We start from the raw sequence: 16,983 nt of genomic DNA on the forward strand, positions 1-16,983 counted from the left end.
CATGACTGTGCCCCCCGAGATCTGCCAGTTTGTGCCGGGCCTGAGCTGTTTCACCTCCGGGATGGAGGAAATTGTGGGAACTTGACTCTCAAACCAGATTCTCCTACAAACCCACCCAGTTCTCTGTTGTTTCTTATCTTGAGAAGGGAGCCCTTATAACCTGATGATCTAAACAGGAGAGATCACCTTGGCTCCTGACGTCCTGTAGAAAGGGGGTTCTGAGCCCTGAATGAGATAGTGGGAATGTGAGGCTTTTCTATCTTAATGGGGCTTCTGAAAAGTCTCTGCCCTCCCCCACCCTCCCAGGATATAATGGATCCCCTGGATTTAAATGTAGTTTAAGTGAAATGAATAATATGTACTTTTCTCTGATTTATTGCTATGTGAGGGCTAAAGGCAGCTCTCTAGGACTACATGCGATAGGGAAGATGCTAAGTTTCATGGGGGGAAGTTTGTCATTGGGAGCTAATCACAGCAAACCAGATCTAGTGAAACAGATATCAATACTAATTGATATATTGACATATAATTGGTGGTGCAATGAATGGAGCCTGGACCTGGATTCAGGAGGATCTGAGTTTAAATAATGCTTCAGACATTTAGTAGAGGTGAAGCCCTCACCATGTCACTTACTCTATGTCTAAGTTTATTTATCTATAAAATGGGTATAATTCCTTTATGAATCCCCATGAATATATTAATGATATCAATGATACTAGTTAATAGCTACTAGCTCCCACCAAAATTATAATTAAAAAAAGGAGATAAACTTTTAATGTACTCTGCAAACTTTAAGACAATCAATAAATATTAGCTTTATTATAATAATAATAGAAAAGATAATTTTTTTGCATTTCCCTTTAAATTAGGAAGACCTATACTACACAGACTGTTTCTTATTTTCCATTCCTTTCCCCAGCATTTAGCATTTTGTTTTTTAGCTGAGATTTCTGAACGTAGATAAAAGCATAATATTTTACTTTCTTTTCTTTTTTCTGTCAATGTTTCCTTTCACAATATGATTATTCTTTTTTTAAATTTTTATTTAATAATTACTTTATATTGACAGAATCCATGCCAGGGTAATTTTTTTTTTACAACATTATCCCTTGCACTCGTTTCTGTTCCAATTTTTTTCCCCTCCCTCCCTCCACCCCCTCCCCTAGATGGCAAGCAGTCCTTTATATGTTGGATATGTTGCAGTATATCCTAGATACAATATATGTTTGCAGAACTGAACAGTTCTCTTGTTGCATAGGGAGAATTGGATTCAGAAGGTATAAATAACCCGGGAAGAAAAACAAAAGTGCAAATAGTTCACATTCGTTTCCCAGTGTTCTTTCTTTGGGTGTAGCTGCTTTTGTCCGTCATTTATCAATTGAAACTCAGTTAGGTCTCTTTGTCAAAGAAATCCACTTCCATCAAAATATGTCCTCATACAATATCGTTGTCGAAATGTATAATGATCTCCTGGTTCTGCTCATCTCACTTAGCATCAGTTCATGTAAGTCTCGCCAGTCTTCTCTGTATTCATCCTGCTGGTCATTTCTTACAGAACAATAATATTCCATAACATTCATATATCACAATTTACCCAGCCATTCTCCAATTGATGGGCATCCATTCATTTTCCAGCTTCTAGCCACTACAAACAGGGCTGCCACAAACATTTTGGCACATACAGGTCCCTTTCCCTTCTTTAGTATTTCTTTGGGATATAAGCCCAATAGAAACACTGCTGGATCAAAGGGTATGCACAATTTGATAACTTTTTGGCCATAATTCCAGATTGTTCTCCAGAATGGTTGGATTCGTTCACAATTCCACCAACAATGTATCAGTGTCCCAGTTTTCCCGCATCCCCTCCAACATTCATCATTATTTTTTCCTGTCATCTTAGCCAATCTGACAGGTGTGTAGTGGTATCTCAGAGTTCTCTTAATTTGCATTTCTCTGATCAATAGTGATTTGGAACACTCTTTCATATGAGTGGTAATAGTTTCAATTTTATCATCTGAAAATTGTCTGTTCATATCCTTTGACCATTTATCAATTGAAGAATGGCTTGATTTCTTTTAAATTTGAGTCAGTTCTCTATATTTTTGGAAATGAGGCCTTTATCAGAACCTTTAACTGTGAAGATGTTTTGCCAGTTTGTTGCTTCCCTTCTAATCTTGTTTGCATTCGTTCTGTTTGTACAAAGGCTTTTTAATTTGATGTAATCAAAATTTTCTATTTTGTGATCAGTAATGGTCTCTAGTTCATCTTTGGTCACAAATTTCTTTCTCCTCCACAAGTCTGAGAGATAAACTATTCTATGTTCCTCTAATTTATTTATAATCTCGTTCTTTATGCCTAGGTCATAGACCCATTTTGATCTTATCTTGGTATGTGGTGTTAAGTGTGGGTCAATATGATTATTCTTGAAACATGTTTAGCATTATTGCTCATGCATAACCTAAATCAAATTACTTGCCTTCTCCATGGGGGGGTGGGGAAAGAAGAGGGAGAGGGAGAATTTCAAATTTAATAAAAAAAAGCATTAAAAATTCTTTTTATCTTTAAGTAGAAAAATGTTTTTTTAAGCCCAAGTATGACTCGAATGCTTTTTCCTGTGTTTGTTCACTATAGATTGAGTGGCGAGAGGAGAGCCTGGAGGCGGGGGATCAGACAGGGGCTGTTGCAGTCGCCCAGGGTAGAAGTGAATGGCGGCCCAGGCTTCTGGTCCCTGTTTCTGAGCTAGTTACGCTCCCATCAGAGGCTCCCCCTGAGCCCTCTTTGCCCAGAGCCTCATTTCTAGAAACTGTCAGAGCCTCCAGGGCGTGTCAGGATGGGAAATGGGGACAAGGACAGACCTAATGCTCTTCCCCACAGGCCTCAGACAAGGGCAGGATCCCCCAGGGACTGACAAAGCCCATTGACCAGGAGCCAGGCTCGAACAGGCTTTTCCCGGGGTCCCAGGCCAGGATCTGTCCAGTCTGAGCCAGACCCCCTCCCTGCCCCCGGGAGTTCTCCCCTTCTCCAGCAGAGGGCGGCAGTGGGGCAGGTCCAGGAGCAGCATCAGGGAGGCACCTCCCAGGTCTCCAGGCTGGGAGCTCGGGCCCTCTCTGCCTCCTCCCCAGGGCTGGGAGCTCCCTCAGGGTTAAGGGGAATCTAGTCCTGGGGGAGAGAGAGAAACTGCCTTCATTTGTCCAGAACCGGCTGCACCATCATCCTGAGGCACTAGATGTGACCTTGCCCTTGGTCCTGAGTCTCCCACTGGGGACAGAGCAGAGGGGGCCCCTCCCCCAGAGCCAGGCTCAGCCAGGGGGACTCCCTGGGGCTCCCGGGGTCCCTGAGGGGAGGCTCCTCCCACACCTGGGGCTCTTTTGCATCTGGAGCCCGAGGGAGCCACAGGGAGCCCTGCCCAGGACATAAAAGCTTCCTCCCTCCTTCCTGCCCCTCAGGGCTCTGGCTGCTCTCTGCTCAGTCTCTGAAGGCCAGGATGAGCTCCCCATGGCAGCTGCTCTGGCTCCTGGTGCTCTGGGCTCAGGGTAAGGCCCAGGAGGGCAGGGAAGAGGTGGGAAGGTCCCAGGTTTTCAGGGATGTAAAAGTGACGGCTCCTTGATACAATGGGGGCACACGCTGTGGCACAAGACGGGCAGATGGGGGCTGGGAAACATGACCAAAGCCCTGATTGTAAACCTTGTGTGGTCTGTGGAAAAGGTAGTTTCTGTCTCATGTTTATACCCAATACAACGACTTATCGGTCATTTGGGATTTCTGGGGTCTCTGAAATATTGTCTCCTTCATGTTCTTTATATTGGACCTTCCCACATTTCTGTCTTCCTCTAATTCTGTTGCTTCCCCAGATTCCCAAGGAGCCATTGTGCTGACCCAGTCTCCAGCCTCCTTGTCCGCATCTCCAGGAGAGACAGTCACCATCAGCTGCAAGGCCAGTGAGAGTGTATCTGATTCTAAGTATAGCTACTTGCACTGGTACCAGCAGAAACCTGGCCAAGCCCCCAGGCTCCTCATCTACTATGCTAACAACCTGGCATCCGGGGTCCCTGCCCGGTTCAGTGGCAGTGGGTCTGGGACAGATTTCACCCTCACCATCAGCAGCCTGGAGCCTGAGGATTCTGCGTATTATTACTGTCAGCAGAATTATGACAGCCCTCCCACAGTGCTTCAGGCCCGAACAAAAACCTCCCCAGTGCATCCAGGGGACTCAGCTCAGAGCAGCAGGTGCCTCCTCGGGGTCCCCAGGGCAGAGCAGCCTCTGCTCTCTGGGCAGGCTCTCACCTCCCAGGGCTTCCCCTTTCTGGTCCCCCCTGGGTCCCTCCTTTCTAACTTGTGATCACAAGCCCTGTCTGCACAGCCAAGGCAGAGGGAAGGCAGCACAAACCCAGGAGAAACAAGGGGGAAAACGTAACAAAGAAATGCTGATATTTCTGGTCTATTTGTTATATTTTGCCTGAACAGAAAGCGTTTCTCTTATGAGGAGCCCAAGTTCCCATTGAGGAGGCTTTCCTCTAGGTCTCTGTAGCAATGACAAAAACCCACTGCTGTTCTTCAGCCATGTCTGAGTCTCTGTGACCCCCTGGGGGTTTTCCTGGCAGAAATATTGAAACAGGTTGGGTTCCTTTAAGACACTGTATTTCCTATTGATCTGTGATCCCTTTCAGAATCTCAGCCATTCCTGGGGAAGCCATATCCTCCCCAGACACGTTATCTTTGCAGGATGCAGGGCCTTGGATGCAATTAGAAATCCTGCCACAAAGCCGCACTTTGAAGTGCTGTTAATTCTAACAGGAGATCCGGGCTGTCCCAGCCCCTCCTAAGGCCGAACATAACAGCTTCCCTCAATGAAGGTCTTTGCAGATGGATCTCGGCAGCTCCTTTGCTTCCAGGACCTTCTGTCCATTGAGAACTGCCTTCTCTCAGTGCAAAACTCCATTTCCCATAGATCTGCCACTACAGAAGTCAGTCTCTGGGTAACTGATTTCTGTCTAACAATAAACTTTCATTTTGCAACTAATAGTCGGGAACCAGTGAATTCTTTCCCTCCTAAAACCCGCGGCCGAGTTAAAGGGGATTCTCAGCAGCTCTTACAGCCACTAACCTCTAGGCCACCAGGAACCTAGAGCACCCAAAGCGCATCCCAGGGATGCTGCTCCCTCAGGCAGAGCTGACTGGGAGCAGGGGAGCCTGGAGCTCCTGCAGCTGGAGAAGTTGGCCACCAAGGAGGAGGGCCGGCCCAGCCCCGGTCAGGCTTTTCTCTGTAGACTCTGAGGGAATTGTAGGCTCTCTGCAGAGCTGAGACAAAACATCCAATTCTTTCTGCAAATTGCTTCATTTTCTGCTTCATGAGCATGAGCCTGTGGCCAGAGCTGAGTGTGCTCCCTCCTTTTGGAGAGCGGTAAGTTCCTCCCTGTCCTTAAGTCGACTTCCTAATGGGCTGTCGACTAGAATTCCCTGGCTAAGGTTCTGACACTCATTTTTGGACTGTGATTTCCCCATGTTACTTATTCCCCAAACTAAGTTCAGCAGTTTCTCGGCAGCCTCCCTTGGCAATTCTTTACCACCTGGGCCTGTCACAGTCCAGCACGCAACAAAATTTAGCGAGAACTATTCCCTCCGTTTCCCTAAAACACAGCCAATAAGATCCCCAAACTATTCCAAGAGCTCACCGAGCCACACGGTGCGGATTCTAAACTGCGCTGGCCAGTCAGGACATTCGTTTCTTCCAAAGTATGAGTTTCTGTACATCACTGAGTCTCCCTATTTCAGTCTGTTGTCTGAGAGGGAGGGAGGATGCGCACACTTGAGTCGGAGACCACTGGAAAAATTCCTTCGTGGGCACCTGCCTCTGCTCAAGGTGCGCACCCGTCTCCCCAAAACACACTATCCCGGATGAGCACCCAAAACTGTTTGGGGCAATTTCACCTACCCAACCTGACTACTCAGGAGTCACTCCAAATGATGCACAGAAAGAATTTATTAGAATCTCGAGAAGCGGATGTCCTGGCCTGTGGGCCCGAAAGGACAGCAAGGATACCCACAGGAGGAGAGTCATTCACTTGGAGATGCTGACAACTTTTATACATTTCAGACAAAGAACCCCCCAAATCCCACACTCTACAGGCTGTGATTGGTCACATAAACCTTTATCCCCCTATTTGGTCAGTGGAATGCAGAGAAAAAGGTGATAGACAGCTCCGGCCACTTAACTCCTTCTTTGGACAATGGAATGCAGTCCAGGTCTCATCTAAAATCACGTGACCAGGCCCTATAGGACTGATCTGCTTTAGTTACCAGTCTCTGATCAAAATGTGATTAATCTGTAAGTTCTTCACCTTTCACACACTCAGAAAAATGAACTGGCAAGAAAACCTGCAAGTGAAGTCCATCCTGAGGCCTTTCTTGATGTTTCCCATCCATTGCCTCCCACACCCATAACCCTGCCCCAGAAAATACCGCGTGTTCACTTTTTATTAGGACTTAGAGGCCACAACATTTATTTCACACAAGAAAAGAATCCTTAACCCTGGAGCCAGGATTCCCCTGTCTGTAGCAGGCAGAACGAGAGCCCATTTCTGGGACTGTCACAGATCCTTATGGCCTGACTATTGTCCCAATGAGCCAGGAAGCCAGTGACATAGAGTTAATGCTGAGCTACTTTCCCTTTGTGGAAGTCACTGAGGTCCCAAAGAAGCAGCTTTCCCTTATATTTGCTGTAACGAGGGGACGTGACTGCTCTTTCCCACAGACTTCGAAGTGCATCTACTGCAGCCCATGACTGTGCCCCCCGAGATCTGCCAGCTTGTGCCGGGCCTGAGCTGTTTCACCTCCGAGATGGAGAAAAATGTGGGAACTTGACTCTCAAACCAGATTCTCTTACAAACCCACCCAATTTTCTGTTGTTTCTTATCTTGAGAGGGGAGCCCTTATAACCTGATGATCTAAACGGGAGAGATCACCTTGGCTCCTGAAGCCCAGTAGAAAGGAGGTTCTGAGCCCATAAAATAGCGGGAAGATGATCTTTTTTTCTATCTTAATGGGCCTTCTGAAAAGTCTGTGTCCCCCCCCAGGGTATAAAGGACACCCTGGATTTTAAATGTAGTTTAAGTCAAGTAAATCATGTGTACTTTTCTCTGATTCATTGCTATGTGAGGGCTAATGGCAGCTCTCTAGGACTACATGCTATAGGAAAGATATTAAGTTGCATAAGCGGAAGTTTGGGAACTAATCACAGCAAACCAGATCTAGCAAAATGGATATCAACATTAATTGACATATTGACATATGGTGGTGCAATGAATGGAGCCTGGACCTGGATTCAGGAGGATCTGAGTTTAAACAATGTCTCAGACATTTAGTAGCTGTGAAGGCCTCACCGTGTCTCTTTCTTTGATTTTCTCAGTTTCTTCATCTACATAAAATCCCTATATCCTATAGGTATAATTCCTATATGAATCCCCATGAATCGATGGGCACATCAGTGGTTTTAGTTACTGGCTCCTAGCTCCCACCGAAATTCTAGAGAAAAAGGGAGAACATTTTAATGTACTTTGCAACCTTTAAGGTAGTCAATAGTAGCTAATAGTAATAAAAGAAAAGCTTATGATGTTGCATTTTGCCTTGAATTCTGAGGACCTGTGGTACAGACAGTTCCTATTTTTCTATTACTTTCCCCAGTGTGTAGCATTTTGTTTTGTGTATAAGGTAATAAGGCTCATTTTCCAGCTGCGATTTCTGAATGTAGAAAAAATCATAACATTTTATTTTCTTTTTCTTTTTTCTCTATTTCCTTTCCCACCATGATTATTGCTGAAACAAGTTTAGCATTATTGCACACGTGTAACCTGAGTCATGTTGCTGGACTTCTCAGTGAGTGGGGAGAAGAGGGAGAGGGAGAATTTGAAAGTCAGAATAGAAAAGCATTAGAAATTCTTTTTATCTTTATTTAGAAAAATGTTTTTTTAAACCCAAGTATGACTCGAATGCTTTTTCCTGTGTTTGTTCACTATAGATTGAGTGGAGAGAGGAGAGCCTGGAGGCGGGGGATCAGACAGGGGCTGTTGTAGTCGCTGAGGGTAGAAGTGAATGGCGGCCAGGCTTCTGGTCCCTGTTTCTGAGCTAGTTACGCTCCCATCAGAGCCTCCCCCTGAGCCCTCTTTGCCCAGAGCCTCATTTCCAGAAACTGTCAGAGCCTCCAGGGCGTGTCAGGATGGGACATGGGGACAATGACAGACCAAATGCTCTTCCCCACAGGCCTCAGACAAGGGCAGGATCCCCCAGGGACTGACAAAGCCCATTGACCAGGAGCCAGGCTCGAACAGGCTTTTCCCGGGTCCCAGGCCAGGATCTGTCCAGTCTGAGCCAGACCCCTCCCTGCCCCCTGGAGTTCTCCCCTTCTCCAGCAGAGGGCGGCAGTGGGGCAGGCCCAGGAGCAGCTTCAGGGAGGCACCTCCCAGGTCTCCAGGCTGGGAGCTCGGGCCCTCTCTGCCTCCTCCCCAGGGCTGGGAGCTCCCTCAGGGTTAAGAGGAACCTAGTCCTGGGGGAGAGAGAGAAACTGCCTTCATTTGTCCAGAACCGGCTGCACCATCATCCTGAGGCACTAGATGTGACCTTGCCCTTGGTCCTGAGTCTCCCCCTGGGGACAGAGCAGAGGGGGCCCCTCCCCCAGAGCCAGGCTCAGCCAGGGGGACTCCCTGGGGCTCCCGGGTCCCTGAGGGGAGGCTCCTCCCACACCTGGGGCTCTTTTGCATCTGGAGCCCCAAGGGAGCCTCAGGGAGCCCTGCCCAGGACATAAAAGCTTCCTCCCTCCTTCCTGCCCCTCAGGGCTCTGGCTGCTCTCTGCTCAGTCTCTGAAGGCCAGGATGAGCTCCCCATGGCAGCTGCTCTGGCTCCTGGTGCTCTGGGCTCAGGGTAAGGCCCAGAGGGCAGGGAAAGGGTGGGAAGGTCCCAGGTTTTCAGGGATGTAAAAGTGACGGCTCCTTGATACAATGGGGGCACACGCTGGGGCACAAGACGGGCAGATGGAGGCTGGGAAACATGACCAAAGCCCTGATTATAAACCTTGTGCGGTCTGTGGAAAAGGTGGTTTCTGCCTCATGTCGACACTTAATACAACGACTTGTCAGTCATTTGGGATTTCTGGGGTCTCTGAAATATTGTCTCCTTCATGTTCTTTAAATTGTACATTCCCACATTTCTGTCTTCCTCTAATTCTGTTGCTTTCCCAGATTCCCAAGGAGCCATTGTGCTGACCCAGTCTCCAGCCTCCTTGTCCGCATCTCCAGGAGAGACAGTCACCATCAGCTGCAAGGCCAGTCAGAGTGTAACAAATTCTTATGGTACTAGCTTCTTGTACTGGTACCAGCAGAAACCTGGCCAAGCCCCCAGGCTCCTCATCTATGGTGCTTCTAACCTGGCATCCGGGGTCCCTGCCCGGTTCAGTGGCCGTGGGTCTGGGACAGATTTCACCCTCACCATCAGCAGCCTGGAGCCTGAGGACGCTGCACATTATTACTGTCAGCAGAGTTATAATAGCCCTCCCACAGTGCTTCAGGCCCGAACAAAAACCTCCCCAGTGTGTCCAGGGGACTCAGCTCAGAGCAGCAGGTGCCTCCTCGGGGTCCCCAGGGCAGAGCAGCCCCTGCTCTCTGGGCAGGCTCACACCTCCCAGGGCTTCCCCTTTCTGGTCCCCCAGATCCCTCCTTTCTAACTTATGATCACAATCCCTGTCTGCACATCCAAGGCAGAGGGAAGGCAGCACAAACCCAGGAGAAACAAGGGGGAAAACGTAACAAAGAAATGCTGATATTTCAGGTCTATTTGTTATATTTTGCCTCAACAGAAAGCGTTTCTTTTCTGAGGAGCCCAAGTTCCCGTTGAGGAGGCTTTCCTCTAGGTCTCTGTAGCTCACTGCTGGTCTTCAGCCATGTATGAGTCTCTGTGACCCCCTGGGGGTTTTCCTGGCAGAAATATTAAAGCAGCTGGTGTCCTTTTAAGACACTGTATTTCCTATTGATCTGTGATCCCTTTCAGAATCTCAGCCATTCCTGGGGAAGCCATATCCCCCACAGACACGTTATCTTTGCAGGATGCAGGACCTTGGATGTGATTAGAAATCCTGCCACAAAACCCCACTTTGAAATGCTGTTAATTCTAACAGGAGATCTGGTTTGTCCCAGCCCCTCCTAAGGCCCAACATAACAGCTTCCTTCAATGAAGGTCCTTGCAGATGGATCTCGGCAGCTCCTTTGCTTCCAGGACCTTCTATCCATTGAGAACTGCATTTTCTCAGTGCAAAACTCCATTTCCCATAGATCTGCCACTACAGAAGTCAGTCTCTGGATAACTGATTTCTAGCCAACAATAAACTTTCATTTTGCAACAAATATTCGGGAATGAGTGAATTCTTTCCCTCCTAAAATCCGTGGCTGAGTTAAAGGGGATTCTCAGCAGCTCTTACAGCCACTAACCTCTAGGCCACCAGGAACCTAGAGCACCCAAAGCGCATCACAGGGATGCTGCTCCCTCAGGCAGAGCTGACTGGGAGCAGGGGAGCCTGGAGCTCCTGCAGCTGGAGAAGTTGGCCACCAAGGAGGAGGGCCGGCCCAGCCCCAGGTCAGGCTTTTCTCTATAGACTCTGAGGGAATTGTAGGCTCTCTGCAGAGCTGAGATAAAACATCAAATTGTTTCTGCAAATTTCTTCATTTTCTGCTTCATGAGCCTGAGCCTGTGGCCAGAGCTGAGTGTGCTCCCTCCTTTTGGAGAGCGGTAAGTTCCTCCAAGTCCTTAAGTCGACTTCCTAATGGGCTGTCGACTAGAATTTCCTGGCTAAGGTCCTGACACTCATTTTTGGACTGTGATTTCCCATGTTACTTATTCCCCAAACTAAGTTCAGCAGTTTCTCGGCAGCCTCCCTTGACAATTCTTTACCACCTGGGCCTGTCACAGTCCAGCCCTCAACAAAATTTAGCGAGAGCTATTCACTCGGGTTCTCTAAAACCCAGCCAATAAGATCCTCAAACTATTCGAAGAGCTCACCGATCCACACGGTGTGGATTCTAAACTGCGCTGGCCAGTCAGGACATTCGTTTCTTCCAAAGTATTAGTTTCTGTACATCAATGAGTCTGTCTGCTTCAGTACGTTGTCTGACAGGGAGGGAGGATGCGCACACTTGAGTCGGAGACCACAGGAAAAATTCCTTTGTGGGCACCTGCCTCTGCTCAAGGTCTCCCCAAAAGACACCATCCCGGACGAGCACCCAAAATTTTTTGGGGCAATTGCACCTACCCAAACTGACTACTCAGGAGTCGCTCCAAATGATGCACAGAAAGCATTTATTAGAATCTTGAGAAGTGGACCATCCTGGCCTGTGGGACCGAAAGGACAGCAAGGATACCCACAGGAGAGAGAGTCATTCACTTGAAGATGCTGACAACTTTTATACATTTCAGACAAAGAACCCCCCAAATCCCATACTCTATAGGCTGTGATTGGTCACATAAACCTTTATCCCCTATTTGGTCAGTGGAATGCAGAGAAAAAGGTGATAGACAGCTCCGGCCACTTAACTCCTTCTTTGGACAATGGAATGCAGTCCAGGTCTCATCTAAAATCACGTGACCGGGCCCTATAGGACTGATCTGCTTTAGTTAACAGTCTCTGATCAATATGTGCTTAATCTGTAAGTTCTTCACCTTTCACACACTCAGAAAAATGAACTGGCAAGAAAACCTGCAAGTGAAGTCCATCCTGAGGCCTTTCTTGATGTTTCCCATCCATTGCCTCCCACACCCATAACCCTGATCCAGAAAGTACCCGTGTTCACTTTTTATTAGGACTTAGGAGCCACAACATTTATTTCACACAAGAAAAGAATCCTTAACCCTGGAGCCAGGATTCCCCTGTCTGCAGCAGGCAGAACGAGAGCCCATTTCTGGGACTGTTACAGATGCCTATGGCCTGACTATTGTCCCCATGAGCCAGGAAGCCAGTGATATAAATTTAACACTGAGCTACTTTCCATTTGTGGAAGTCACTGAGGTCCCCAAGAAGCAGCTTTCCCTTATATTTGCTGTAACGAGGGGACATGACTGCTCTTTCCCACAGACTTCGAAGTGCATCTACTGCAGCCCATGACTGTGCCCCCCGAGATCTGCCAGCTTGTGCTGGGCCTGAGCTGTTTCACCTCCGGATGGAGGAAATTGTGGGAACTTGAGCCTCAAACCAGATTCTCTTACAAACCCTCCCAATCCTCTGTTGTTTCTTATATTGAGAAGAGAGCACTTATAACCTGATGATATAAACAGGAGACATCACCTTGGCTCCTGAAGCCCAGTAGAAAGGGGGTTCTGAGCTCTGAATGAGATAGCTGGAAGCTGAATCTTTTCTATCTTAATGAGCTTCTGAAAAGTCTGTGTCCCCCCCAGGGTGTAAAGGACACCCTGGATTTTAAATGTAGTTTAAATCAAATGAATATTATGTACTTTTCTATAATTTATTAATAGGTGAATGCTAAAGGCAGCTCTCTAGGACTACATGCTATAGGGAAGAGGCTAAGTTGCATAAGCCGAAGTTTGGGAGCTAATCACAGCAAACCAGATCTAGCGAAATGGATATCAACATTAATTGACATATTGACATATGGTGGTGCAATGAATGGAGCCTGGACCTGGATTCAGGAGGATCTGAGTTTAAACAATGTCTCAGACATTTAGTAGCTGTGAAGGCCTCACCGTGTCTCTTTCTTTGACTGTCTCAGTTTCTTCATCTACATAAAATTCCTGTATCCTATAGGTAGAATTCCTACATGAATCCCCATGAATCGATGGGCACATCAGTGGTATTAGTTACTGGCTCCCAGCTCCCACCGAAATTCTAGAGAAAAAGTGAGAACATTTTAATGTACTTTGCAACCTTTAAGATAGTAAATAGTAGATAATAGTAATAAAAGGAAAGATTGTTATGTTGCATTTTGCCTTGAATTCTGAGGACCTGATGTATAGAGACAGTTTCTATTTTTCCATTACTTTCCCCAGTGTGTAGCATTTTGTTTTGTGTATAAGGTAATAAGGCTCATTTTCCAGCTGCGATTTCTGAATGTAGAAAAAATCATAACATGTTACTTTCTTTTTCTTTTTTATCTGTTTCCTTTCCCACCATGATTATTGCTGAAACATGTTTAGCATTATTGCACACATATAACCTGAATCATGTTGCTGGACTTCTCAGTGAGTGGGGAGAAGAGGGAGAGGGAGAATTTGAAAGTCAGAATAGAAAAGCATTAAAATTCTTTTTATCTTTATTTAGAAAAATGTTTTTTTAAACCCAAGTATGACTCGAATGCTTTTTCCTGTGTTTGTTCACTATAGATTGAGAGGAGAGAGAGAGCCTGGAGGCGGGGGATCAGACAGGGGCTGTTGCAGTCGCCCAGGGTAGAAGGGAATGGCGGCCCAGGCTTCTGGTCCCTGTTTCTGAGCTAGTTACGCTCCCATCAGAGCCTCCCCCTGAGCCCTCTTTGCCCAGAGCCTCATTTCTAGAAACTGTCAGAGCCTCCAGGGCGTGTCAGGATGGGACATGGGGACAAGGACAGACCGAATGCTCTTCCCCACAGGCCTCAGACAAGGGCAGGATCCCCCAGGGACTGACAAAGCCCATTGACCAGGAGCCAGGCTCGAACAGGCTTTTCCCGGGTCCCAGGCCAGGATCTGTCCAGTCTGAGCCAGACCCCTCCCTGCCCCCTGGAGTTCTCCCCTTCTCCAGCAGAGGGCGGCAGTGGGGCAGGTCCAGGAGCAGCATCAGGGAGGCACCTCCCAGGTCTCCAGGCTGGGAGCTCGGGCCCTCTCTGCCTCCTCCCCAGGGCTGGGAGCTCCCTCAGGGTTAAGGGGAATCTAGTCCTGGGGGAGAGAGAAACTGCCTTCATTTGTCCAGAACCGGCTGCACCATCATCCTGAGGCACTAGACGTGACCTTGCCCTTGGTCCTGAGTCTCCCCCTGGGGACAGAGCAGAGGGGGCCCCTCCCCCAGAGCCAGGCTCAGCCAGGGGGACTCCCTGGGGCTCCGGGGTCCCTGAGGGGAGGCTCCTCCCACACCTGGGGCTCTTTTGCATCTGGAGCCCGAGGGAGCCGCAGGGAGCCCTGCCCAGGACATAAAAGCTTCCTCCCTCCTTCCTGCCCCTCAGGGCTCTGGCTGCTCTCTGCTCAGTCTCTGAAGGCCAGGATGAGCTCCCCATGGCAGCTGCTCTGGCTCCTGGTGCTCTGGGCTCAGGGTAAGGCCCAGGAGGGCAGGGAAGGGGTGGGAAGGTCCCAGGTTTTCAGGGATGTAAAAGTGACGGCTCCTTGGTACAATGGGGGCACACGCTGGGGCACAAGACGGGCAGATGGGGGCTGGCAAACGTGACCACAGCCCTGATTGTAAACCTTGTGCGGTCTGTGGAAAAGGTGGTTTCTGTCTCATGTTGACACCCAATACAGCTACTTGTCAGTCATTTGGGATTTCTGGAGTCTCCACAAACTTGTCTCATTCATGTTCTTTAAATTGGACCTTCCCACATTTCTGTCTTCCTCTAATTCTGTTGCTTCCCTAGATTCCCGAGGAGCCATTGTGCTGACCCAGTCTCCAGCCTCCTTGTCCGCATCTCCAGGGGAGAGAGTCACCATCAGCTGCAAGGCCAGTCAGAGTGTATCTAGTTCTAGTACTAGCTTCTTGCACTGGTACCAGCAGAAACCTGGACAGGCCCCCAGGCTCCTCATCTATGGTGCTAACAGCCTGGCATCCGGGGTCCCTGCCCGGTTCAGTGGCAGTGGGTCTGGGACAGATTTCAGACTCACCATCAGCAGCCTGGAGCCTGAGGATGCTGCACATTATTACTGTCAGCAGAGTAATAGCTCCCCTCTCCCACAGTGCTTCAGGCCGGAACAAAAACCTCCCCAGTGCGTCCAGGAGACTCAGCTCAGAGCAGCAGGTGCCTCCTCGGGGTCCCCAGGGCAGAGCAGCCCCTGCTCTCTGGGCAGGCTCTCACCTCCCAGGGCTTCCCCTTTCTGGTCCCCCAGGTTACTTCTTTCTAACTTGTGATCACAAGCCCCTGGGCAAGGCAGAGGGGAGGGAGCACAGCCCCTGGGAAACCAAGAGAAAAGTCCCTAAGGGAAATGCTGACATTTCAGGTCCCTTGGTATCTTTGAAGTTTCCTTTGTGGGGAGCCCAAGGGCCTGTTGAGGAGCTTTGCTCTAGATCTCTGTAGCAATGACAGAGACTTGTTGTTGTTCTTCACTAAGTCTGAGTCTCTGTGACCCCACTGGAGGTTTCCTAGCAGAGATACCACAGGGTTTTGCCATTTCTTCCTCCAGCTCACTCACAAATAAGGAAACTGATGGAAACAGGATTCAGTGACTTGTTCAGAGCCTCATGGCTACTAAGTGTCTAGGGTTAGAGTTGAAGTTAGGAACACAATTCTTGGGGATTCCAGGCCCAGCGCTGCATCCTCTCACTGCCCCTGGGGCTGCCATGATACAGACCAGTCACCCCTAGTAGGAGCCTCATTATTTCCTGAATCTCCAGGACCAGGCCCTCACTGGCTCTCAGGCTCATGGGTGTGAGTAGAGTGCATTTCCCATCAGGCCTTGGGTGAATTCCCAGGAGAGTAGGGGGCAGGGCCGGGACCCTCACTGCTGTCCCTGCTGGGGTCCCTGCCTGGATTCTCTGCCCCAAGGGATCTCCTGGGGGTATGAAAGCCCAAGGCCCCGTCCTTTGCCTTCAGGACCAAGGGCCCACACATGGCTTCACTGCCCCCAGAGACTTTCTGGTCAGCCTTTGTCACTGGAAAGAAGAGGGGATCGGCTCAGCTCTGAGATGTAACCTCTCCTCAGAATGTTCCCAGACTCTTTCCTGTCACCTCATGCTCCCAGTCCCAGGAGCGGGATTACAGGAAGTATAAATAAGCACTAAATCCAGTTCCTTTCAATGAATGTTCTAATATGTCAGAACTTTCTTACATGAAACAAAAGTGCTAGAATAAGCACAGTAATGGCCGTACAAAGGCAATTTTAGTTTTTAGGGAAACTGGGACACGGACAGTCAGGGAAGCAGCTCTCCTCTAAAAGCAGATGCTGGAGCTCAGATTTAGAGAATGCTGGGGATTCATACAGCCGTTTGTATTGTACATTTCAGGAATGGGCCCAAACCGGGTAAAGGTCCGGAGTCAGGAGATGAAATGGCATCTGTGGTAGAGAGTAAGACAGCTACTTATTTTGGATTATAGAATACAGGCTGCATTGTGCAATTAATCTGGATAGAAATGAGGAGCTAGATGGTAAAGGCTTTAAATGATAGAGTGGTTTGTATTTATCCTTAAAGGTAAAGAGAAACCATTAATTTCATCAGTCAGTCTGTCAGTAAACATTGATTAATCACTTTCCATGTGTCAGTCACTGTTTAAGAGAGTTCTAAGGTCAGATCTGTGTTCCAGTGAAATGACCAGAGACCCTTAGGGCTTGAACCTGTCTATCATTGGAAACATAGATATTTTCTGAAGTTAGGGTGGAGAATTACTGTTAAGTATTGGTCCAAAAAAATGGAGGTCTCTTCTAAACTGCCTCCTAAGGAAGAAGGAATGAGAAAGACTGAAGGAGGAAGCAAGAGTCAGGAAGCAGGAATTAGAACTCCAATGTTCCCATCCCAATAAGAGGCTGAAATGAGCATCGGGGGCTGAGGCTCTTGCAGCCAAGCTGGTTTTCATCAGCTGAACATCCGCTTCCTGGTCTCAGAATCCCATCTCCTAGAACTAGACAGCCTAAAGGCAGATACTGCTGAGCAGAACCAAGAAGCTTCCTTACCTAGAAGTACATTCAAGAAAGATGGTGTATATGTATGATTTTCCCCTATATTTCCTGGGGTTGACATCTCCCACACAGTACCCACTCTCAGGGAAGGGTGATCTTGCCTGACATTCTCTGTACTGTGTGCAGTTCCTCACAAAATTTATTCCA

The 16,983-nt window shown here is 48.2% G+C and overlaps 3 gene segments (V, D, J or C); all 3 read left to right on the forward strand.

Moving 5' to 3' along the window:
- The first annotated feature begins 3,415 nt into the window (after positions 1-3,415).
- LOC127547225 (immunoglobulin kappa variable 3-11-like) lies at positions 3,416-5,020 on the forward strand. The segment is given in 2 exon segments: positions 3,416-3,533; positions 3,852-5,020. Coding segments are annotated over 2 exon segments (537 nt in total).
- A 3,775-nt stretch (positions 5,021-8,795) lies between these two features.
- On the forward strand, positions 8,796-10,388 carry LOC127547226 (immunoglobulin kappa variable 3-11-like). The segment is given in 2 exon segments: positions 8,796-8,913; positions 9,231-10,388. Coding segments are annotated over 2 exon segments (531 nt in total).
- A 3,762-nt stretch (positions 10,389-14,150) lies between these two features.
- On the forward strand, positions 14,151-15,073 carry LOC127552306 (immunoglobulin kappa variable 3-20-like). The segment is given in 2 exon segments: positions 14,151-14,267; positions 14,586-15,073. Coding segments are annotated over 2 exon segments (537 nt in total).
- The last annotated feature ends 1,910 nt before the right edge of the window (positions 15,074-16,983 follow it).

Source organism: Antechinus flavipes, chromosome 2 (genome assembly GCF_016432865.1).
Source record: "Antechinus flavipes isolate AdamAnt ecotype Samford, QLD, Australia chromosome 2, AdamAnt_v2, whole genome shotgun sequence".
Taxonomy (NCBI): domain Eukaryota; kingdom Metazoa; phylum Chordata; class Mammalia; order Dasyuromorphia; family Dasyuridae; genus Antechinus; species Antechinus flavipes.